Raw genomic sequence first — 17,498 nt, 5'->3', positions numbered from 1 at the left:
AATATTATCAAAGGCCATCGCGTCTGAATTGGCATTAGCAGACTTATTGAGTCCGGCTTTTGATTGCAGCTACCATATGGTATTGACCTACAAAGTTCGCCTGTCCGGCTGATTACAGAACCAATTTGAATTTAGGGGTCTACCTCTTACACTATATATGGCTTCCCCTCTTATCAGCAATCCAGATGCACTTCACTTCACTTGCATTCCGGAGTCTTGGACAAAACTACAAGGAATGACCTTTAAGAATGTGAATACGCATCTGCTGCTAGCTGTAACGGGTATCCTACTAGTTAATTAGAATGGTGAACTCTGATTACAAAATAAAATAATGGCGGTTTAGGCTAATTAAGCGAACAATAAACCTTCTGACTCTCGTGTGAAACTCTTCCCTTCAAAAATTTTTGCCCCCGATTGCAGGCTTCAAATGAGCCACTCGACTGAACAGCAAGCACTATCCACTTACAGATTCCTCTTCAGGGTGTCTTGACTCTTTGTACTTCCAAATTACAAATAACAGACACGATTTCCAGCACTGAGAACAAAACTTTAACGGATCAGATTTGTGCAAAAAGAATTTCATTCCATGTATCTGGAACACCAGGTAAGCACCAGTGCAAACAATCTTGCACTCCTGGTGTGGCTTTAATACTGTAACGAGATATATGACCCTCATCTCTCAGCTGAGACAAAGCTGTGATGTCTAAGAGCTTAACACCAGTTCCTTTAACTGGCCCAGCAGCAACGGGATCGATAGACTCATCTTCTACAACTTCCATTCCAGCAGACAGAGGAGTGGTATTGTCACAGGTTCCTCCAGTATTCCAATCTCCATTAAAGAAATGTCTTGGTGATATTGACCGATAGAATGCTCTCAAGCCTGGATACCTGGGAAGCTGTGAATTTACCCAGCCAACGATACTATACACAGTAAAATTCTTGGCACCTGCAATCTCAGCAATCTTCCTATTGGTGTTAGGCACACCACCAACATGCATGACCCATCGGTTGGCCTTAAGCTTCCCTCTGTTCCAATGGTGTCCTGTATTTAGGACAAGAACATCAAACTTATGAATAAAACGCTTCAGAAATGCTGGTGGCCGATCCAGATGCATTGCAAAATCAGTCGCCGGATTAGAGACATTAAGGGGCTCCAAGTCACAGAGACTTGCAGACCAATAGTAAAGGACGGTAGTGTTGGTACTCGGGAACCTATAAGCCCAACCATCAGGGCGTGTAGCACCACGAGCTTTGACAAGACCGTACTCCTTTCCCACATCAAGAACATCAGGCCTCTCTTCTCCTCCTGTGATCATGCACATCATAGATTGGAACTGCTGCCTACCCAATGAATCCCCAACAAAAGCCAGAGTTTTATTCACCATCCTGAGAAGATTCACCAAGAGCCACACTCCAAAGTTAAGAAGAGAGAGAGAGAGAGAGAGAGTAAACTATTAAAAAGGCAAACAAGATATCATCCAGCTCATGGAATGGAGAAATTATATCACATGAAAGAACATTTAAAACATGCTTCAAATAAAAGTTTCCACACTGCATGAGGTGCACGACAGCATGCAATGGAAGGTATCACACACAAAAGAATAAGTCAACAGATGAGCTCCGTCTTCAAAATGCTAAACCTTGAAACACACATAAACAATAGATCCACTTTTCCTTTATGAGGGGACTGAATTTAAATTGGATGTAACATTTGAGAGATGTAAAATCGGGCAGTCTTTGATTCAGTATACGATCAGATATGGGGAAAGAATTTGCATGGTAACTGAACCTAAAACAGAAGAAATGTTTTTATCTTGATTATGTTAAACACTTGCACTTCAATCTTAGCCAAGATGACAAGTAATTGTTCTGACACACAAGATGACATGTCAAACTAGTTTTTTCAACATGCAATATTTCATTCACATGTTTTCTCTTTTTCATCATCTAGTCAGAATTTGCAATTTCCTTTCTCTTTCATTAAGCTAAACAAGCTCGAGCTCAAGTTTGAATTTGGCTATTTCCAGATGATTCAATCTCCCAGACAGGCACTCAAGCTCAGCTCTCAATTCAATTAATTAGTAGGAAGGTTGAGGCTTGGTTGGCAGCACAAGCAAGCAAAATATGTAATGCTGAATTTCGACATATTCATGATGAACATAGAGGAGAAAATAAGACTTACCTTGTCAAAAATTTTGGACCTGTGAAATCTTCCATGTCACAATCTTTTGGCCGCCAACGTAATTTCTCGTACTCAAAATCAGTGCGCTGAGTCATGCGGCAAGCCCACATAGATGACAACCATTGCTTACAACCCAATCCAGAATACAGAGGTCGAGCATCATCAATAACCCATCTACCTTTTCCAAAGTTACAGTCTGGAAATAGAGAAAACAGTGACTCAGTACAGTAGTTTGTGTTTGATGAGATCCTTTTAGCTATACATCAAATTTAAAGTGAAAAAGATGAACTTAAATGTGTAACATCAGAAATATGATGTGCTTCCATGCTGTCACCACTCAGTGCACCAGTAAAGCATATTTGTAAGTTCCTTTTCTTTTGATAAATAAAATATTTGAAATGGCTTGCACACATCAGGTGTCAGAGAACATTAGTTCCTCATGAAACAAAACCCATATACTAAATGTAGTTATATTCCAAAGAAAAATGCCAAATTGATTCGGAATAATCACAAGCCAAAAATATATATTAGTGCCAAAGTTACTAATGAGTTTGTTGATTTTGATCTTGCTGGGATGACGAATTTTTTAAAGTACCATACTCCCAACAGTAGACATGACTATATTCCATATCCCACCTTGCCTTTGTGTAGAATTCACATATTGATGATGTTCATCTTCAGCAGAAGACTGTATGGCAGAGAATTCCAGGTCCTTAGAACTCAGCGGTGAAACAAAGTCTTTTTCATCCACTCTTAGACTACTCGTATTTTGTGAAACATCTTTTGTACCAGCAGCTTCTCTGATGCTGAAAGGAATTTCTGCACCACAAATAGAAATACCAGAATCTGATTACCTGAAGCCGATGACTTAATAATGGAGAGAATGGAACACCAATGAACAATTGTAGTGGATATGAGATAAACAGACATGATGTTATCTGGTATGTGAAAGAAAATATGGTGCAGTAAAACATATAGAGTCGACAGATAGACATCTGTATAAGACAAGAAGTAAGCCATATTGACTACCAGAAAGACATATATACTTTTTGACATTTATATTCTACAATTTTAAAAGGCTAAGTCGAACAAAGGAGAATATATCGGTTCCAGACATTTCCACATCTAACACGGACTAAGCAAGTTCTACATGTCCCACAAAATTCTATTCCATTATTGAGAAGCAAAGCCAAGAAACAAGATACATCACAATGGCAAAAAGCATCCATGGCAACAACACACTATTAACATTTTGGTCATATGTGAAAAGCGAAGTTAGAAGTCCATTTCATAGAACAATCCAGCCAGGATTCAACTAAATGGGAGGATTCTTTATGTTATTTTAGTTTGTCATCTTCAAAACCAAGAGAACAAGCTTTCTGGTATATTCTTCCTCAGTAAGAGAGGTTTTCTTATACCTCTGCCCCATCTTTCCTGTGGAAATGGTTGTATAACAGAGAGAAACGAGAGGCAACTTTCCACTTAGTTCTTTAGTGCTTCAATTTCCACAATTGTGATAAGGACTTGCAAACCGGAAAAGGAGAACATCACAAAAGAGCAAACAAAAAAAAAATTAAATGTAGCAAATTGAATGTTGGATCACATTTAAAACACAGACCTGGTGTCAAATATGACAAATCACTCTCAGGTGGATCTAAAGAGGTGAGCAACGTAGTTTTTGTCCATGCCAACATAAGAACAGCCAGGCATACGAAACCAATGAGGATGAGAGAGACCTGTGCAACCTTCAAGCCATAAAAGCCTCCTTTCATCCTTAATACTAGTTTATGGGAAGACTTCAATTCATCTCAATGTATTGCTGTCAGTTTCCTTCATATTAATACCTGTAGAAGCTTTAACACAACAATAGGTAAGAGGCAGGCAATGACTCTTGCTTTTGGCAGTTCAAATCAAACTTATTGGATACTAATAACTCAAGCATCTAAACAGCAAATAGACACTAAAGAAAATAAACAGAAATCATTGGAAGCATGGTCAACAAACTTGAAAGCCTGTAACAAATTCAAATTTACACAATCTCATGGTACGACGGGGTTCAAAATTGACAAGTGGATATCAAAATGCACAAGTGATTACTAGCAAAATGCTATGACTACAATCTATAATATAATGAGGAAAACATTCTACGGCCATGACCTATCATCATAGCTGCAACACAACATATCAATAGAGGCAGGAAAGAAAGAGCCGAAGTATATGTAGTCCAATGGCCCAAGCCTTGACAAACATCATTAGGCACAGGGATTACTAGCAAATCTAAGTTGTTCATTATGAAATCTAACACCAAAGTGAGGTGCTTAAGAATCAAGCTAGGGCAGAAGCAAAATACCAAGAATGCATGTTTAGTTCCTCTGCTGAAGGCATCTAATCAACATTCTACAATTTCTTCCATGAAAAGCTGATAATTTGGCAAGCATATTTGTTCCTGATAACCAGGACAGCACAAGACAAAAGCAACGTTTTTTCAACCTGAATATACCTAAAAGTTCCAGCAAAGTAAAATAATAGTACTAGCACTTTAATATAATTAAAAAAAAACTCAAGCTTACACTCATAATTCTCAACTACATACTAAGCAAAAATAACGAGCATTTACCATAACAAATTTTTGCACCCACACAAGCACAAGTAATTTTCCTCACAAAGATATCACATTCAGGGGGAGCAAAAACAATAAAACGAAAAAAATGAATGGCCCAACCTGTACTGCGGATTTGCATGTATTTCGAAAATATTAGAGAAAGATTTTAGAACAAGGAGGGGGTAAGCTATATAACACCACATTAAGCTACCTGAAATATAAGCAAAGAAGATATATAAATCTCGGATCAATCAATTCGCAGATCCCGAGATAAATCAAGAATACAATTACAACACCTACATCCAGCTCTTTGCTTAAATTTCACGAAACATTCAGCGGTCCTCTGCACAACCTCATCTCCAGCAAAGCAAAAATAAGAGACCACAAGGGCATGCCAAACGACGTTGCCTAATCACAAAAGACATATCATTTCAGATTACTTACAGCATAAAATAAAATATAACATAAAAATAAATTGCACAAACGCTCACCTGAAATTAGCCACAGCCGAACCTCCAAAAGGTTCGGATCTTAATTACCAGAAACAGAAACCGCAGATCACTACAAGCTTCCTTATCGAAAATAGTGGCAAGAGAGACAGAGGGAGCGGCGGTGAAAATGACGGCGCCGTGTGAAGTTTAACGTAAGAATACAGCTGGAGGACAGAGAGGGGATGGGGGTGGTGGTGGTTGTGGGGAGGAGAAGGTGAAAATGACAAATTGAGAGAGATGGCGGGGCGGAGCGCAGACGAGGCGAAAATCACGGTGATGTCGTCCTATTCAACACAGATTTTATAGTTTGACGACTGACTGTGATGCCAGGATGGTCCTCAAGTCGGGACTAATTTTATTAAAAGTGACCGTGTTTATAATTTTAAAATGTTTTAAAATATCTGTCAACTTATCAAACTCAAACTTATTTTCATTCTTTTACTAATATTTATATTTTTATTTATTTTTCATATTAAATTTTAATTTTAATTTTAATTTTAATTTTAATTTTTAAAGAACAATTATGAAAGCAAATCTACTAACATTACCATTAAATCATTATTTTTTTAAAGTTAGAGATTTCAAAATGTGAGAAATAATTTAGTATGGAGGGTGGAGGAAGACCGGATTAAATAATAAGAAGATATGAATTATAAGTAAGAGGCCTTGAACGATTAATAAAAAAAATTTTAAAAATTGGGATTGAGCAAGTATTAGTCAAATAGTAAGGATAGAATTAATTGTATTAATTATGGGAGAAGTGCATTGTGGGAAACGAATGAATCGTGTATTAATTAAGGGAAAAGTGCACTATAGGAAAGGAATGGATAGTCTGTCAAAGCTTTAGTTAGTTAATTAGCTAAAATGGGGAACTTTCCTCGAGATTTGATTGACTCTCAATTATTCTTCTTAGGTGCAGCCGCGCTAGTGGGTTGGTGGGTGGGTGGGTGGGAGGAATGTAGTGGATTTAGTAATTTATGCTTTTTTATTTGGTGTTATAGTCTCGGTGGCGGGGCCTAGGGTCGTAGTTTTTGTTGGATCCTTCCAGCACTTATTATAAGGGGTAATTTCAGAAACATCAGGAGGTTTTTTACTGACATCTTTTGAAGTTTTCAAAATTTCACCTGAACTCCCTCACTTTTGAGTTTTCGGTGACAATGCAGTCCAAATCATATTACTTATTTTCATGTGTGTGAAGATATTTTTATTCCATGGATGTCGTTTTGCTTCTTGTATTAATAGAAGATTAAATTATTAGAATGCTTACTAAAGTTGAGGGGTATAAGTACAATACAAAAACTTGTAAATACCAGATTTGCCTTGCAACAGTTATTTGGCGCAGAAATTACAAAGGTCAATTTTTTGTTTCAAGTGGCAATAGTATATAAAACAGTTTAACTACCTCTACACCCTCAAACTATTATCATTCTTTGCTGTAAGTTTTTGAATGATAACTTAGCAGCATGCTATACAACTTTCGTTAACATAAGAATTATTATGATCAACCAATCTTCACGGTATACATGTAGCGCAAGATTTCAACATTGTGATCAATTCAAAATTTCAGTTAACACACATAATATGCAATATCTTGAGTTAAGTGTCAATGATCAACTCAAAAATTCACCTAACAAACAAATTGAATATTTAATATCAAGACTTCAACAACAATCAGAGGCGGTATGGTTGATCAAGCAACACTAGTACAGGAAAGTTAAAGTAACAAAGAAATTCGTACATGTATTGCTATAGTTGTAACTATTTCAAGACAAGAAGATTCTTCACTATGTTGTTGTTACTTCAACGTATATCAGGAACACTAGTTTAATACAATTTTTTCCAAGTTTTTGTTCTTCATTTTTCCTCTGTTTCTTCCTATATATTTCTTCCCTTGCACTTTATATGATTAGAATATCATGTAAGTGATCCCATCTCCTTATCAAATCATAGTAGGCACAAAAATGGCGCTAATATTGCAACTCAATTGGCACCTTACTCACTAATCCAGGTTTAATTCATGCATTAGCCATCAAATTTGTGTTATTGCTATTAAGTTTAATTAACTACTTTGGATGGCTTTTTTTCCAACTAAACAATAGTAATAAATCCCAAGTTCATAGGACATACTAGTAATTTTGACCCTTATGATGTCAACAAAGAAGCCCAATTTTCTATCAAGGGAGGTCGGTGAAATTTTGAGAACTTTAGAAGATGTCAGTGAAAGTATTAGAAACTTTAGGGGAGGTTTCTGAAATCATCCATATTATCAATGAGCAGGTCACATTCTCAGCCCAACAAGACGGGCTACCTGGATGTGAGCGCATGTGTGATGTAGCGTACCAATTACTCATTTCATTCAATTGAAAGTGTCGTACTTTTCTTTTTTTGTTGTTTCAAAATATTTGTTATGTTTGATATTTCTAACTATTTTATACTTTGAAATGTTACTTATGTCATTCATTAATGATGTATAAAGACAAATGTGATGTAATTGTTTTCTATTTTTTACTTTGACCATCACATGATTTAAGAGCAAAAGCGGAACAAAAGGAAATTTTTTTTTTGTAGAGTACACTATGCATAAAAGGCACATATTCCCAAATATGACTAAATATACGAGACTGAGGAAGTATAAATTTTGTTTTCCTAATTGGGATAGGGATAAATATATTTCTCTTCTCCTATTTCCAAATCTTTGATGTAGCGATAATTTATACCGTTAATATTAAAATTTAGGGTAAAATACAAGAAATCCTCTTGTGGTTTCGCGAAAAAACATCTTACCCTCCTATTGTTTAAAAACCTCCACATAAACACTCTAAACTTCATAACTAAAGTGAAAATTACTTTCTGAACCGACTGAGTTACCAAGTTGAATACCCTTGTCTAACTTTATATTTCCAGTTTATATTGGTAGAGGTTATTATGCTGTTATGGAAAATCAGAGGTAAAGAGCCTACTATACATTATTTCAACTGAATAGCGCAACCCAAACGGTGATAGATAGACGTCGGTGTGCAACTATAGCATCGTTGATGCGGCTTTTAGCTTCGAGTGATAAATGATAATCTCGGGCAGTGATCGATTTTTAGCCACCAGAAGCCAGAAGAAACTCCACAAGCATTATTAACCTGGGGTATGCCCGTGCTCCTCTGCTGGGCTTTGTGCTACTATTTGTGTGATGGCTTGCAATTCGGCAACCTGCCAATCCGGCGGTTGCTACAGTGAAGACAACGGCGACAAAGTAGATGATTAATTTCCACAGCCGCCGCCAGCTGTGGCTACTGAGTCCACCCAGTAGCTCTTATCCAATGGCAAGAACTCGGATTCCGCCTTTTGCGTCAAATGCAAGCTTAAAGAATCTATGGCAGCGGCATTCTCCTCCTCCTCTGCCTCAGCTCAAGTTACCGGCGGAGGCGGTGGTGGTTCTAGCGATAGCAGCCGCTTCTGTGGAGATTGTTTCCGAAGCAACCTTTACGAGAAGTTTAGATTCGCCGTCACTTCTAATGCTCTGATTTCGCCCTCTGACAACGTCCTCGTCGCCTTCTCCGGGGGCCCTTCTTCTAGGGTGGCTCTTTAGTTTGTTCATGAGATGCAAATGAAAGCACAGAAGAATTTTGATGCAAGCACAGATAGATCATTGCCTGTCTTTGGCTTTGGGTTTGCTTTTACTGATGAAAGTTCGAGTATTTCTATACTTGCTGACAAATTCAGCCAAGCTGTTGAAGAAATGAGATTCGTTGTCTCGAATTTGGCTCCCCAAGTTAAGGAGTTCCATGTTGTTTCTACTGAAAGTAATTATTTTTCAGATTCCAACAATGGAAGAAATAGATTGAAAGAGCTGCTAAATGCTGTTGCTGATGTCACTGGAAAGGAAGATCTATTGGTGCATTTGCGAATGTTAGCCTTACGAAAGAGCGTTGTGATGCTGTGGAGCTGCTGCTTCTGCTGATGCTTTGTCTCGAAAGAGTTCGATCAGATATCAGAGAAAATGAAAGAAAACCAAAGGCAAAAAAAGTTATAATTTAAGGGAGAAACGGCTTTTTCTTTTCCTAGAAATGAAACTTAAGATTTTTTCAAAGTAATCTCGCATACTCATAGTAAATAGGTCGTACTCTCGGTTACGGGTCAATTTTCACTGTAATTATAAAATTTAGAGTGTTTATGTAGAGGTTTCTAAACGATAGAGGATAAGATGTGTTTTCGTGAAATTACAAGGGGTTCGTTGTATTTTACCCTAAAATTTAAGCAAAACCGTGTAGACTTAATAAAGAAGAGGTGTAGATTTAACTTTTAGCTTCTCTCTTTAAATAATTTTCATTGAAGAGATAAATTTAAAAATATTTGTTTTGAGTGTACATAAGTGATTGAAAATACAAGGTTTTTTATTATTTTGTCTTTAATATGGTACTAAATAACGGGGACATGGGGTGTGTCGTTTCAAAGTTTTTATTAGTGTTCATTCATTAGTGCATGTAATCCTTTTTAAACTTTTTCCAATTTTCCTTCTTCCAAAAAAAAAAATAGAGTTCCAACAAAGAAAAGAAAAGGAGTTTTTTTTTTTTAAAAAAAAATTTCAATAAGAAAGGAGTGAGACTTAAAGAGTTTTATCTTACTAAAAGAGAAATATTGCATACATAGGTTTTTTTTTTTTTTTTTGTAAAATCCAATAGACAAATGCAATAATAACAACCCAGTACACATTTTGATTTGAGAAGATCGCTCAAAATGTCTCTAACATTTCATCAAATGAATTTTTTTATGTCTTTTATAAATTCAAATTCATAAAATTTGATCCCTAGGACTTATTTGGAAAGCTATGTTTTTCCGAAATTTTTTTTACATTTTTCAGGAATAAATTTTTTATTTCAAATATATAAAATTACTATAATACATTTTCTACAAAAATGATAGAAAATAGCAATCCAAAATGGGCTAGAACTGACCACCTTTTAACATAAAATTATCATGTGATCCGCATATAGTTATTTTTTATATACAAAAATATCACATTCCACCTTTTTAATGGCAAAAAATGAATATTGATCACGCCATTTGTCTAACTACAAATGAGATCTAACATTTTATTCATAAAAAAAATAATTATGTATGGATCACGTGATAGATTCAAGATAAAATATGGTCAAACATTTAGATTGGAACTAAATTTTATTGAATTGATCTTAAAAGGGATGTAAAAATTTTAGTTGGAACCAAATTTTATTGATTTGATTTAGCTCGTTGGAGAATTAGAACGGGGCACAAGAAAAATCAGCAATGGAATCCAATGCCTTGCTGACATCTTTAACTACCCCATTCCCAATCCTCGCAAACTACCCCTTTAACTAATCCATGCCCGAACCTCGCAAACTACCTGCCCAGGTTTTTAGCATTTTTGGGTCTTCTTGAAGCTTTGCTAGTTCAATCGCACCCGTCGATTACGTGCGGCCCTTTTATAGTCTTACCTTATATTGCTTGTACAGTAGTGGTTACGGCATTAATTGATAGTAGTACTAATTATCCAATAGATAAACTGAAACTGAATTGTCCAGCTAAGGATGTTGCTAGAAATTGATGACGCCGAAATTGGAGCCTGGAGCAAGAAAACAAATTAACAAAAAAAATCGGTATATCTCACCTTCCTTTCCTATGGTAATGTTCTTGATTTGCCGATTACACCCCTTTACAGTTTTTCCTTTCCAGACATCATCTTCCCGTACTAAATATATTATTATTGTCAAATCTAGTACCTACTTCGTAAAGGAGAATTTAATGCTTTGTACGGCCGTATTTCCAGTCAAATAGGCCTCTTTTTTCTAACCTTTTTTTTTGGGGATAATATCAGAAACCTCCCCTGAGGTTTCTTGAAATATCACTAAGCTCCCTCAACATTTTGGAAATCTCTCTTACCACCCTTTGAATTGACATTTTCTTAACAATGTCAGCCCCTCTAAGCAAAAGTAACAATAAAAAATGCATTTTGGAGGAGGGAGAGTATTTTAGTTCCCTTAATACCCTTAGGTTGACTGATACAATGACATAAGAAAGTTGCAGTAGGTGGAAAATGTGAATTGAAGTGTATTTTTCTGGCATGAGTACTGTTGCATGACCGTTGGACATGCAACGGCTACTTTGAGTGCTTCCAGTTTCTCCTTTAAAAGGTGAAACTACCGCTTGAAATAGCTGCGCAAATGGAGAGGTAACTGGGCAAAGAAATGGCTAGTTCATCCTTTAATTAGGACACTCATACAATTAAACTAATTAAACCCATCCTTTAGGGTTTATGAAATGAATGCATTTAATTAAGTAACTAATTAAACTAATTAAATTACCTGCGAGTATTACTTTCACATAATTAATTTATGTTAAATACAAAACCTACCAGTTTCCCTTTCGTAAAAATATGAGTGTAATACTTTTTGAATTTTACTTACAATCATTTGTATATTAAATATAAATTAAATGATTCAGAGCAAAATGCTCATAAATAGCTATTACTTTGTTCATGTAATAGAGGAAACCCATAAAGAGCTGATATGTTATGGGCAATTTCTTTTTTCTTTTTTACTTTCACGTATTTAATTTATGTTAAATATAAAGCCTACTAGTTTTCTTTTCGTAAAAATATTAGTATATCACTTTTTAAATTTTACTTACAAACATTTATGTATTTAACATAAATTATATGATTCAGAGTAAAATGCCTATAAATAGCTAGTACTTTATTCATATAATAGAAGAAACCCGTAAAGAGCTAGTAAAAAGTGGGTAATTTCTTTTTTTACTTTCACGTATTTAATTTATGTTAAATACAAAACCTACTAGTTTTCCTTTCATAATAATATTAGTGAAACACTTTTTGAATTTCACTTATAAACATTTATGTATTTAATATAAATTAAATGATTCAAAGTAAAGTGCTCATAAATAGCTAGTACTTTATTCATATAATGGAAGAAACTCGTAAAGAACTGGTATGTTATGGACAATTTTTTTTTTACTTTCAAATACTTCATTTATATTTAAGGGAGGTTACTGCTATTTCTGTAAAAATATTTGTGTAATGGCTTTTGAATTTTATTTGCAAATATTTATGTATTTAACATAAATTAAATGATTCAAAATAAAATGCCTATACAAACCTGATACTTGGTTCATGTAATAGAGAAAAGCCATAAAGAGTTGGTACTTTATGGGATATTTCTTTTTTTAAAAATATTTAATTTATATTAAATAGATAACTTACTAGTTTTTTTTTCGTAAGAAATTACTATAACACTTTTTGAATTTTACTTAAAAACATTTATATATTTATTATAAATTGAATGTTTGAGAGTATATGTCCACAAAATGCTTTAAGATTAAAATATTTAATTGTTTTAATTTCTTTACTTTAATTTTTTTTTCCTTTTATCAGCTAAATAAGGTAACAGCAGAAACAAGGCTATTATTGGCAACTGATGAAGTCAACTAGTGACTTCTGACCCCACAATCACTTGAGGGGTGGTAAGAGAGATTTTCAAAATGTGGGGGGAGCTTAGTGATATTTCAAGAAACCTCAGGGGAGGTTTCTGATATTATCCCTTTTTTTTGTGAATATACTATGCTGCGTATCCAATTATCCAGAAAGAAAGAATTTCATAGCAGAGGAATAGGAAAGACTGCACGAGTACTTAACTTTGAGTTTGATGATCAAAAGCCTTCCACATTGGAAACGAAGACCAAAATTCCGGGGAGACTAGCTTTGGACATTCAAGTTGATCCATTCCAAGCTAGATCATTTGGATAAACACCGACTTTGCTACCTTTGCACGTTATAATTTCTACATTTCTTCTCGTGTCCATGGCCTCTTCATCAACACAGTCAGCACAGACGATCAGCAGTAGCAGCATGGGTGGTAAGTTCAACACTCTCTTCTCGTATGTTGCTCCGTAGTCATCTTAACTCTGAATTTTAGCCTAACTAACAGATTTAGGTAATGGTAGTGGCATTTGTTTTATAGTACTAGTATTATTTAGTTCTGATGAGAAGGGAAAATATGACAGAAAAAGACATGAATTTCTACCTTCCTCTATACAAAGCTGCAATAAGGGGTGATTGGGACGCTGCAAGAAAGTTCTTTGATATTAATCCAGAAGCTGTCACAGCCATAATCGCGAAGAATCATGAGACGGCACTTCACATAGCTGTTGGGAGAAATGAAGCATATCGGTTTGTGGATGAGCTAGTGAAGCTGACACCTCCAAATGCTCTCTCTGTGACAAACAAATTCAATGAGACAGCCCTTCACTTGGCGGCCAGATGCGGCAATATTGAGGCAGCTAAACTGTTGGTGAACCGAGATCTTGATTTGCCTTACGTTTGGAGTGATACAAAATTATTACCTCTCCATTTGGCTGCTTTGTTCAGCCACAAGGAGACGCTAATCTACTTGTTAACGGTGACAAGCAATGATGCTGAACCTAGCCCTTTTGTTGGTCAATCTGGGATCACTCTCCTGAATGTTGTTGTGACATCAGGATTCTATGGTGAGTACTGAACATTCCCTACTTCAAGTGGTTGGAGTACGAATTAGCCTTTCAATCTCATTGGTTTACGTGTAGAGCAAAGTTGCCATTCTCACTGGATCATGGCGTTGGGTCATGTTTTATCTGTTTTTATCAGTGTCTGTGAACTCTTGCAGATGTGGCTCTGGATCTGCTTCGAAGCTATCCTAAGCTGGCTACAACTATATCTCCTGGAGGGAATACACCATTGAGTATCATAGCTGGAAAACCTTCAGCATTTCCAAGTGGAACAAGCTTAAGTTTTTTCCAGCAAGTAATCTATTTTTGTTAGTCTCTAACTCCTGTTTCATCCATCTATAATTTGCCGCCTCTTGATATCCCTAGTTAAAAGTTGGAACTTAGTTCAATGAGTTCTTAATTAAGAGATTATGCCACATTTACTGAACTCCAATTTATCACTTGGTCCATGTCTTTTAGCTCCCAAACTTGCTTGGTCATCTTGTGCTGCTAGGAACACAATCATCTGTTGTGCTGTACTTACAAAGAATTATTCATTGTGGTCTCAGTTCTCACAGTTTTCAAAGTACCTTGCTGGTTGCAGTTTCACTAGCTTGTTTTTGTTTTTCTAAATGCTATAATAATACTGACAGATTATCTTTAAGATTTCAACTACTTCATGTAGATTGCATTATCAATGTCTTTCATTAACAGCTATAGTTATAGACCACTAGGCTCCCATGTCTGCACAGATACAGATGCCACTAGAAGTGATGTTCTTTTTCCCATCTCAGATGAACTATATATCTTATAGATATTCTGTGTTTCCAAAGGTAGGCTTCGAAATACATAAATGTACACTTTTTTCTTATAGATATTTTGCGTCTAGGAAGTTCATCTTCCTCACACATTGCACAAATATGTAATACATAAATGTACACTTTTTTCTTAAAGTTTACTTGCAAGCATGATACTGGATTAGAAGTTATATGAGTGGGGTGGTTCCCTAAAAATTGGTAAAAAAGCAGGCCTCTAGGGAATATGTGTTAAAGATAAGGTTGTATCTCAATATCCTCCACGAGGAATGGAATTTGGAGAGTTGTCAATTTTTATTTTTCTTGGTTGGTCAGCTTTAGTGTTGGGAATTGTTTTTTTGCTGTTTTAATAGAGAAAAACAATGGAGCAAATTAGAAGTGGGAGATTTAAGCTTATGCTAATATGTAAAAGAAGGCATTTTACCACATTAAGTGGATTGGATGTCTGAAAATACGGTATACATTGGAGAGATTCAGAAAATAATATCCAACTTACTGACCAACATGCAATATCATTACACAATAACGATTTCTTGTTACTCAACCATAAGAACCGTGGTTGAGTAATCCAGAAGCTGCTTCATGCTAGATAAAAGGAAACTTAGGCACCAAACACATATTTTCTCCCTTCTGGTTTTTAATGCTCTGAAAGGCCAGAATATGATTGTGGTTTGATTTGTATGCTAAAGGAAGCACGTTTTACCTTATTCATTGTGAAGGTGCTCCAGAAAAGTTAGAGAAGCCCTTTGATCAGAACGAAAGACAAGATATTGAAAACCAATCTAAGAAGTCAAGCAACCTACTCTTATATGGTATGTCAAAATTTCCTGTTCAATGTATGCAATTAATTCATGGATATTTATGCTCTGATCAAGCAATTTGGATATTGATATACGTTACAAAATCTCATTCACCATCCATGTATTACATGCCATTTAATGATACATGGATGCCTTCTGGTTAACAGGAATAACATATGGTTTTGACATTTCTAGTTTTGTTGTGCAGGGTTCCAAAAGTTTCATTCAAAATTTTGGGAAGTCATCAGAAGGATAGGTATCGTGCATAAGCTGTTGCATATAGTAAACCGTGAGAACTTCTTTTTTACATAAAACCGTTGCTCATGCAATTGTTCTTTCTTATTTTGTACTTTTTTGGGCAGTGCCATATGTTAAACATATACAAAACATAAAGTTGATGCATCATCAAGCGGTTGAACTGGTAAAATGCTTGTGCATGGAAGATGTGCAAGTTGACAACTCAATATCTGCCAGAATATTTAAACCAGCAATCATTCTGGGGGCAAGACTGGGAGTTTACGAGGTTGTAGCAGAAACATTGAAGTCATTTCCTAGTGCAATTTGGTCTTTAGACCAAGACGGCCATGATTTATTCCAACTGGCCGTTATGAACCGGCATGAATCTATTTTTAACATTCTATATGAAAAGGATGAGCATTCACATTTGGTGATACAGAATATTGATAAGTACAAAAACAATATCTTGCATTTAGCTGGAAAGTTGGCACCTCCTGATCAACTTAATCTTGTCAGTGGTGCAGCTTTGCAGGTGCAGCGAGAATTACAGTGGTACAAGGTGACTGATGTTTTAGGTCACTGCACACCACATTGTCGTTAGATGCACTTGAGTTAGATATTTGGAAGTGCATTAGATCTTAAAATAGGTCACAGTATGCCTTGTCTGAAGCTTGAGGTTTCCATGCAGGAAGTCGAAAAGTTTGTCCAGCCCAGCTATAAAGTGAAGGAAAATGTTGATGGTAAAACCCCCGGGATGGTATTTACTGAGGAACACAAGGACTTGATTTCAGAAGGACAAAATTGGCTGAAAGACACAGCAAAATCATGTACATTTGTTGCAGTGCTGATTGCTACAGTTGTATGCACCTCAGCCATAACTGTACCAGGTGGCAGCATTCCTGACAATGGACATCCAATATTCGCTAAAAATGGTGCTTTTATCTGCTTTGCCATTTCAAACGCGCTCTCTTTATTTTCATCTTCAACTTCAGTAATCATGTTTTTGTTCATTCTGAATTCGCGCTGTGCTGAAGCTGATTTTCTATACTTCCTACCGAATAAGTTGATTATTGGACTTGTTACATTGTTCCTTTCCCTAGCAGCGCTCATGATAGCATTTGGTGCTGCAATATACATTGTCTTTGCGCGTCAAAAGTCCTTGACCATAATCCCGCTTTCTGTATTAGTCTGTTTCCCATTGACCTTGTTTATGTCCTTGCAATATCCTGTTATGAAGGATATGATCAAGTCAACATATGGCCCAAGCATATTTGGTAAGAAAAGCAGAGCTCAGTTTCTGCAATAATTTGTGAATATTAAGTTTTATTCTTTTGTTGGCACTTCAAAATCTTGTAGCAAATCAGTTATCATATACCTTTATTTTGTTTTTGTTTTAAAATGCTTATTGTATAAAATCAACTCGCACCTGGCTCTAGCATTTATGTATGGTTACTGCAACATATATATTACCAAACGTGCAGGAGTGTAGTTCTGCAACCTAGAACTCTACCGCTGCTTTTTTTTTTTTTCCTTCTTCTTAAGCCAAAATCCATGGAGGAATTATATTTTGAGCAGGATATCATGGTGGGGATGGAAATGGTTCATGCTACATTTGCCATCCGTGCAGAAGTTATCACATTCTTTTTGGCGAGATAAACTAGTGAAGGATGTCCAAGCGAGTTAATGAAGTCTCCACTGAGGATGCCTCCAATACATCTACTCTTCAAATTAATAGGTTTTTGTAAACTAATTTGACATGATAACTTTTTTCATGAAAGTAAGAGAAGCACTGATAGGCACAATCAAACTATGATAGGTGGAGCACTTCATAGTGGTCATGCAGAAACTAGCAGGTGCCCAACCATG

General features: G+C 35.8%; 2 protein-coding genes across 12 annotated transcripts; one reads left to right on the top strand and one right to left on the bottom strand.

The window, feature by feature from the left end:
• Nucleotides 1–4: 4 nt before the first annotated feature.
• LOC113693720 (protein trichome birefringence-like 16) lies at nucleotides 5–5,613 on the bottom strand. Of its 8 annotated transcripts, none has more exons than XM_072055139.1 (7): nucleotides 5,276–5,613; nucleotides 5,085–5,192; nucleotides 4,905–4,995; nucleotides 3,801–4,035; nucleotides 2,819–3,001; nucleotides 2,183–2,378; nucleotides 5–1,386 (listed from the first exon to the last, which is right to left on the bottom strand). In XM_072055139.1, exons 4-7 carry the CDS (start codon nucleotides 3,952–3,954, stop codon nucleotides 558–560), a joined length of 1,362 nt encoding a protein of 453 aa, XP_071911240.1. In that variant the 5' UTR covers nucleotides 3,955–4,035; nucleotides 4,905–4,995; nucleotides 5,085–5,192; nucleotides 5,276–5,613; the 3' UTR covers nucleotides 5–557. The 8 variants fall into 8 exon arrangements, with proteins under 8 accessions (XP_071911240.1, XP_071911241.1, XP_071911238.1 ...); XM_072055140.1 differs by having other exon boundaries at nucleotides 3,801–4,026; XM_072055137.1 differs by having other exon boundaries at nucleotides 3,801–4,026; nucleotides 4,905–5,192.
• A 7,303-nt stretch (nucleotides 5,614–12,916) lies between these two features.
• LOC113691559 (uncharacterized) lies at nucleotides 12,917–17,031 on the top strand. 4 transcript variants are annotated; one of them, XM_072055132.1, is made up of 8 exons: nucleotides 12,917–13,173; nucleotides 13,322–13,804; nucleotides 13,960–14,109; nucleotides 15,315–15,407; nucleotides 15,604–15,651; nucleotides 15,758–15,918; nucleotides 16,149–16,184; nucleotides 16,321–17,031. In XM_072055132.1, the coding sequence occupies exons 1-8, from the start codon at nucleotides 13,119–13,121 to the stop codon at nucleotides 16,936–16,938; spliced, it is 1,644 nt and encodes a 547-aa protein (XP_071911233.1). In that variant the 5' UTR covers nucleotides 12,917–13,118; the 3' UTR covers nucleotides 16,939–17,031. The 4 variants fall into 4 exon arrangements, with proteins under 4 accessions (XP_071911233.1, XP_071911235.1, XP_027065543.2 ...); XM_072055134.1 differs by lacking the exon at nucleotides 16,149–16,184; XM_027209742.2 differs by having other exon boundaries at nucleotides 15,758–16,191.
• The last annotated feature ends 467 nt before the right edge of the window (nucleotides 17,032–17,498 follow it).

Source organism: Coffea arabica, chromosome 6e (genome assembly GCF_036785885.1).
Source record: "Coffea arabica cultivar ET-39 chromosome 6e, Coffea Arabica ET-39 HiFi, whole genome shotgun sequence".
Classification (NCBI taxonomy): Eukaryota; Viridiplantae; Streptophyta; class Magnoliopsida; order Gentianales; family Rubiaceae; genus Coffea; species Coffea arabica.
This window is presented reverse-complemented; position numbering and strand designations above follow the sequence as displayed.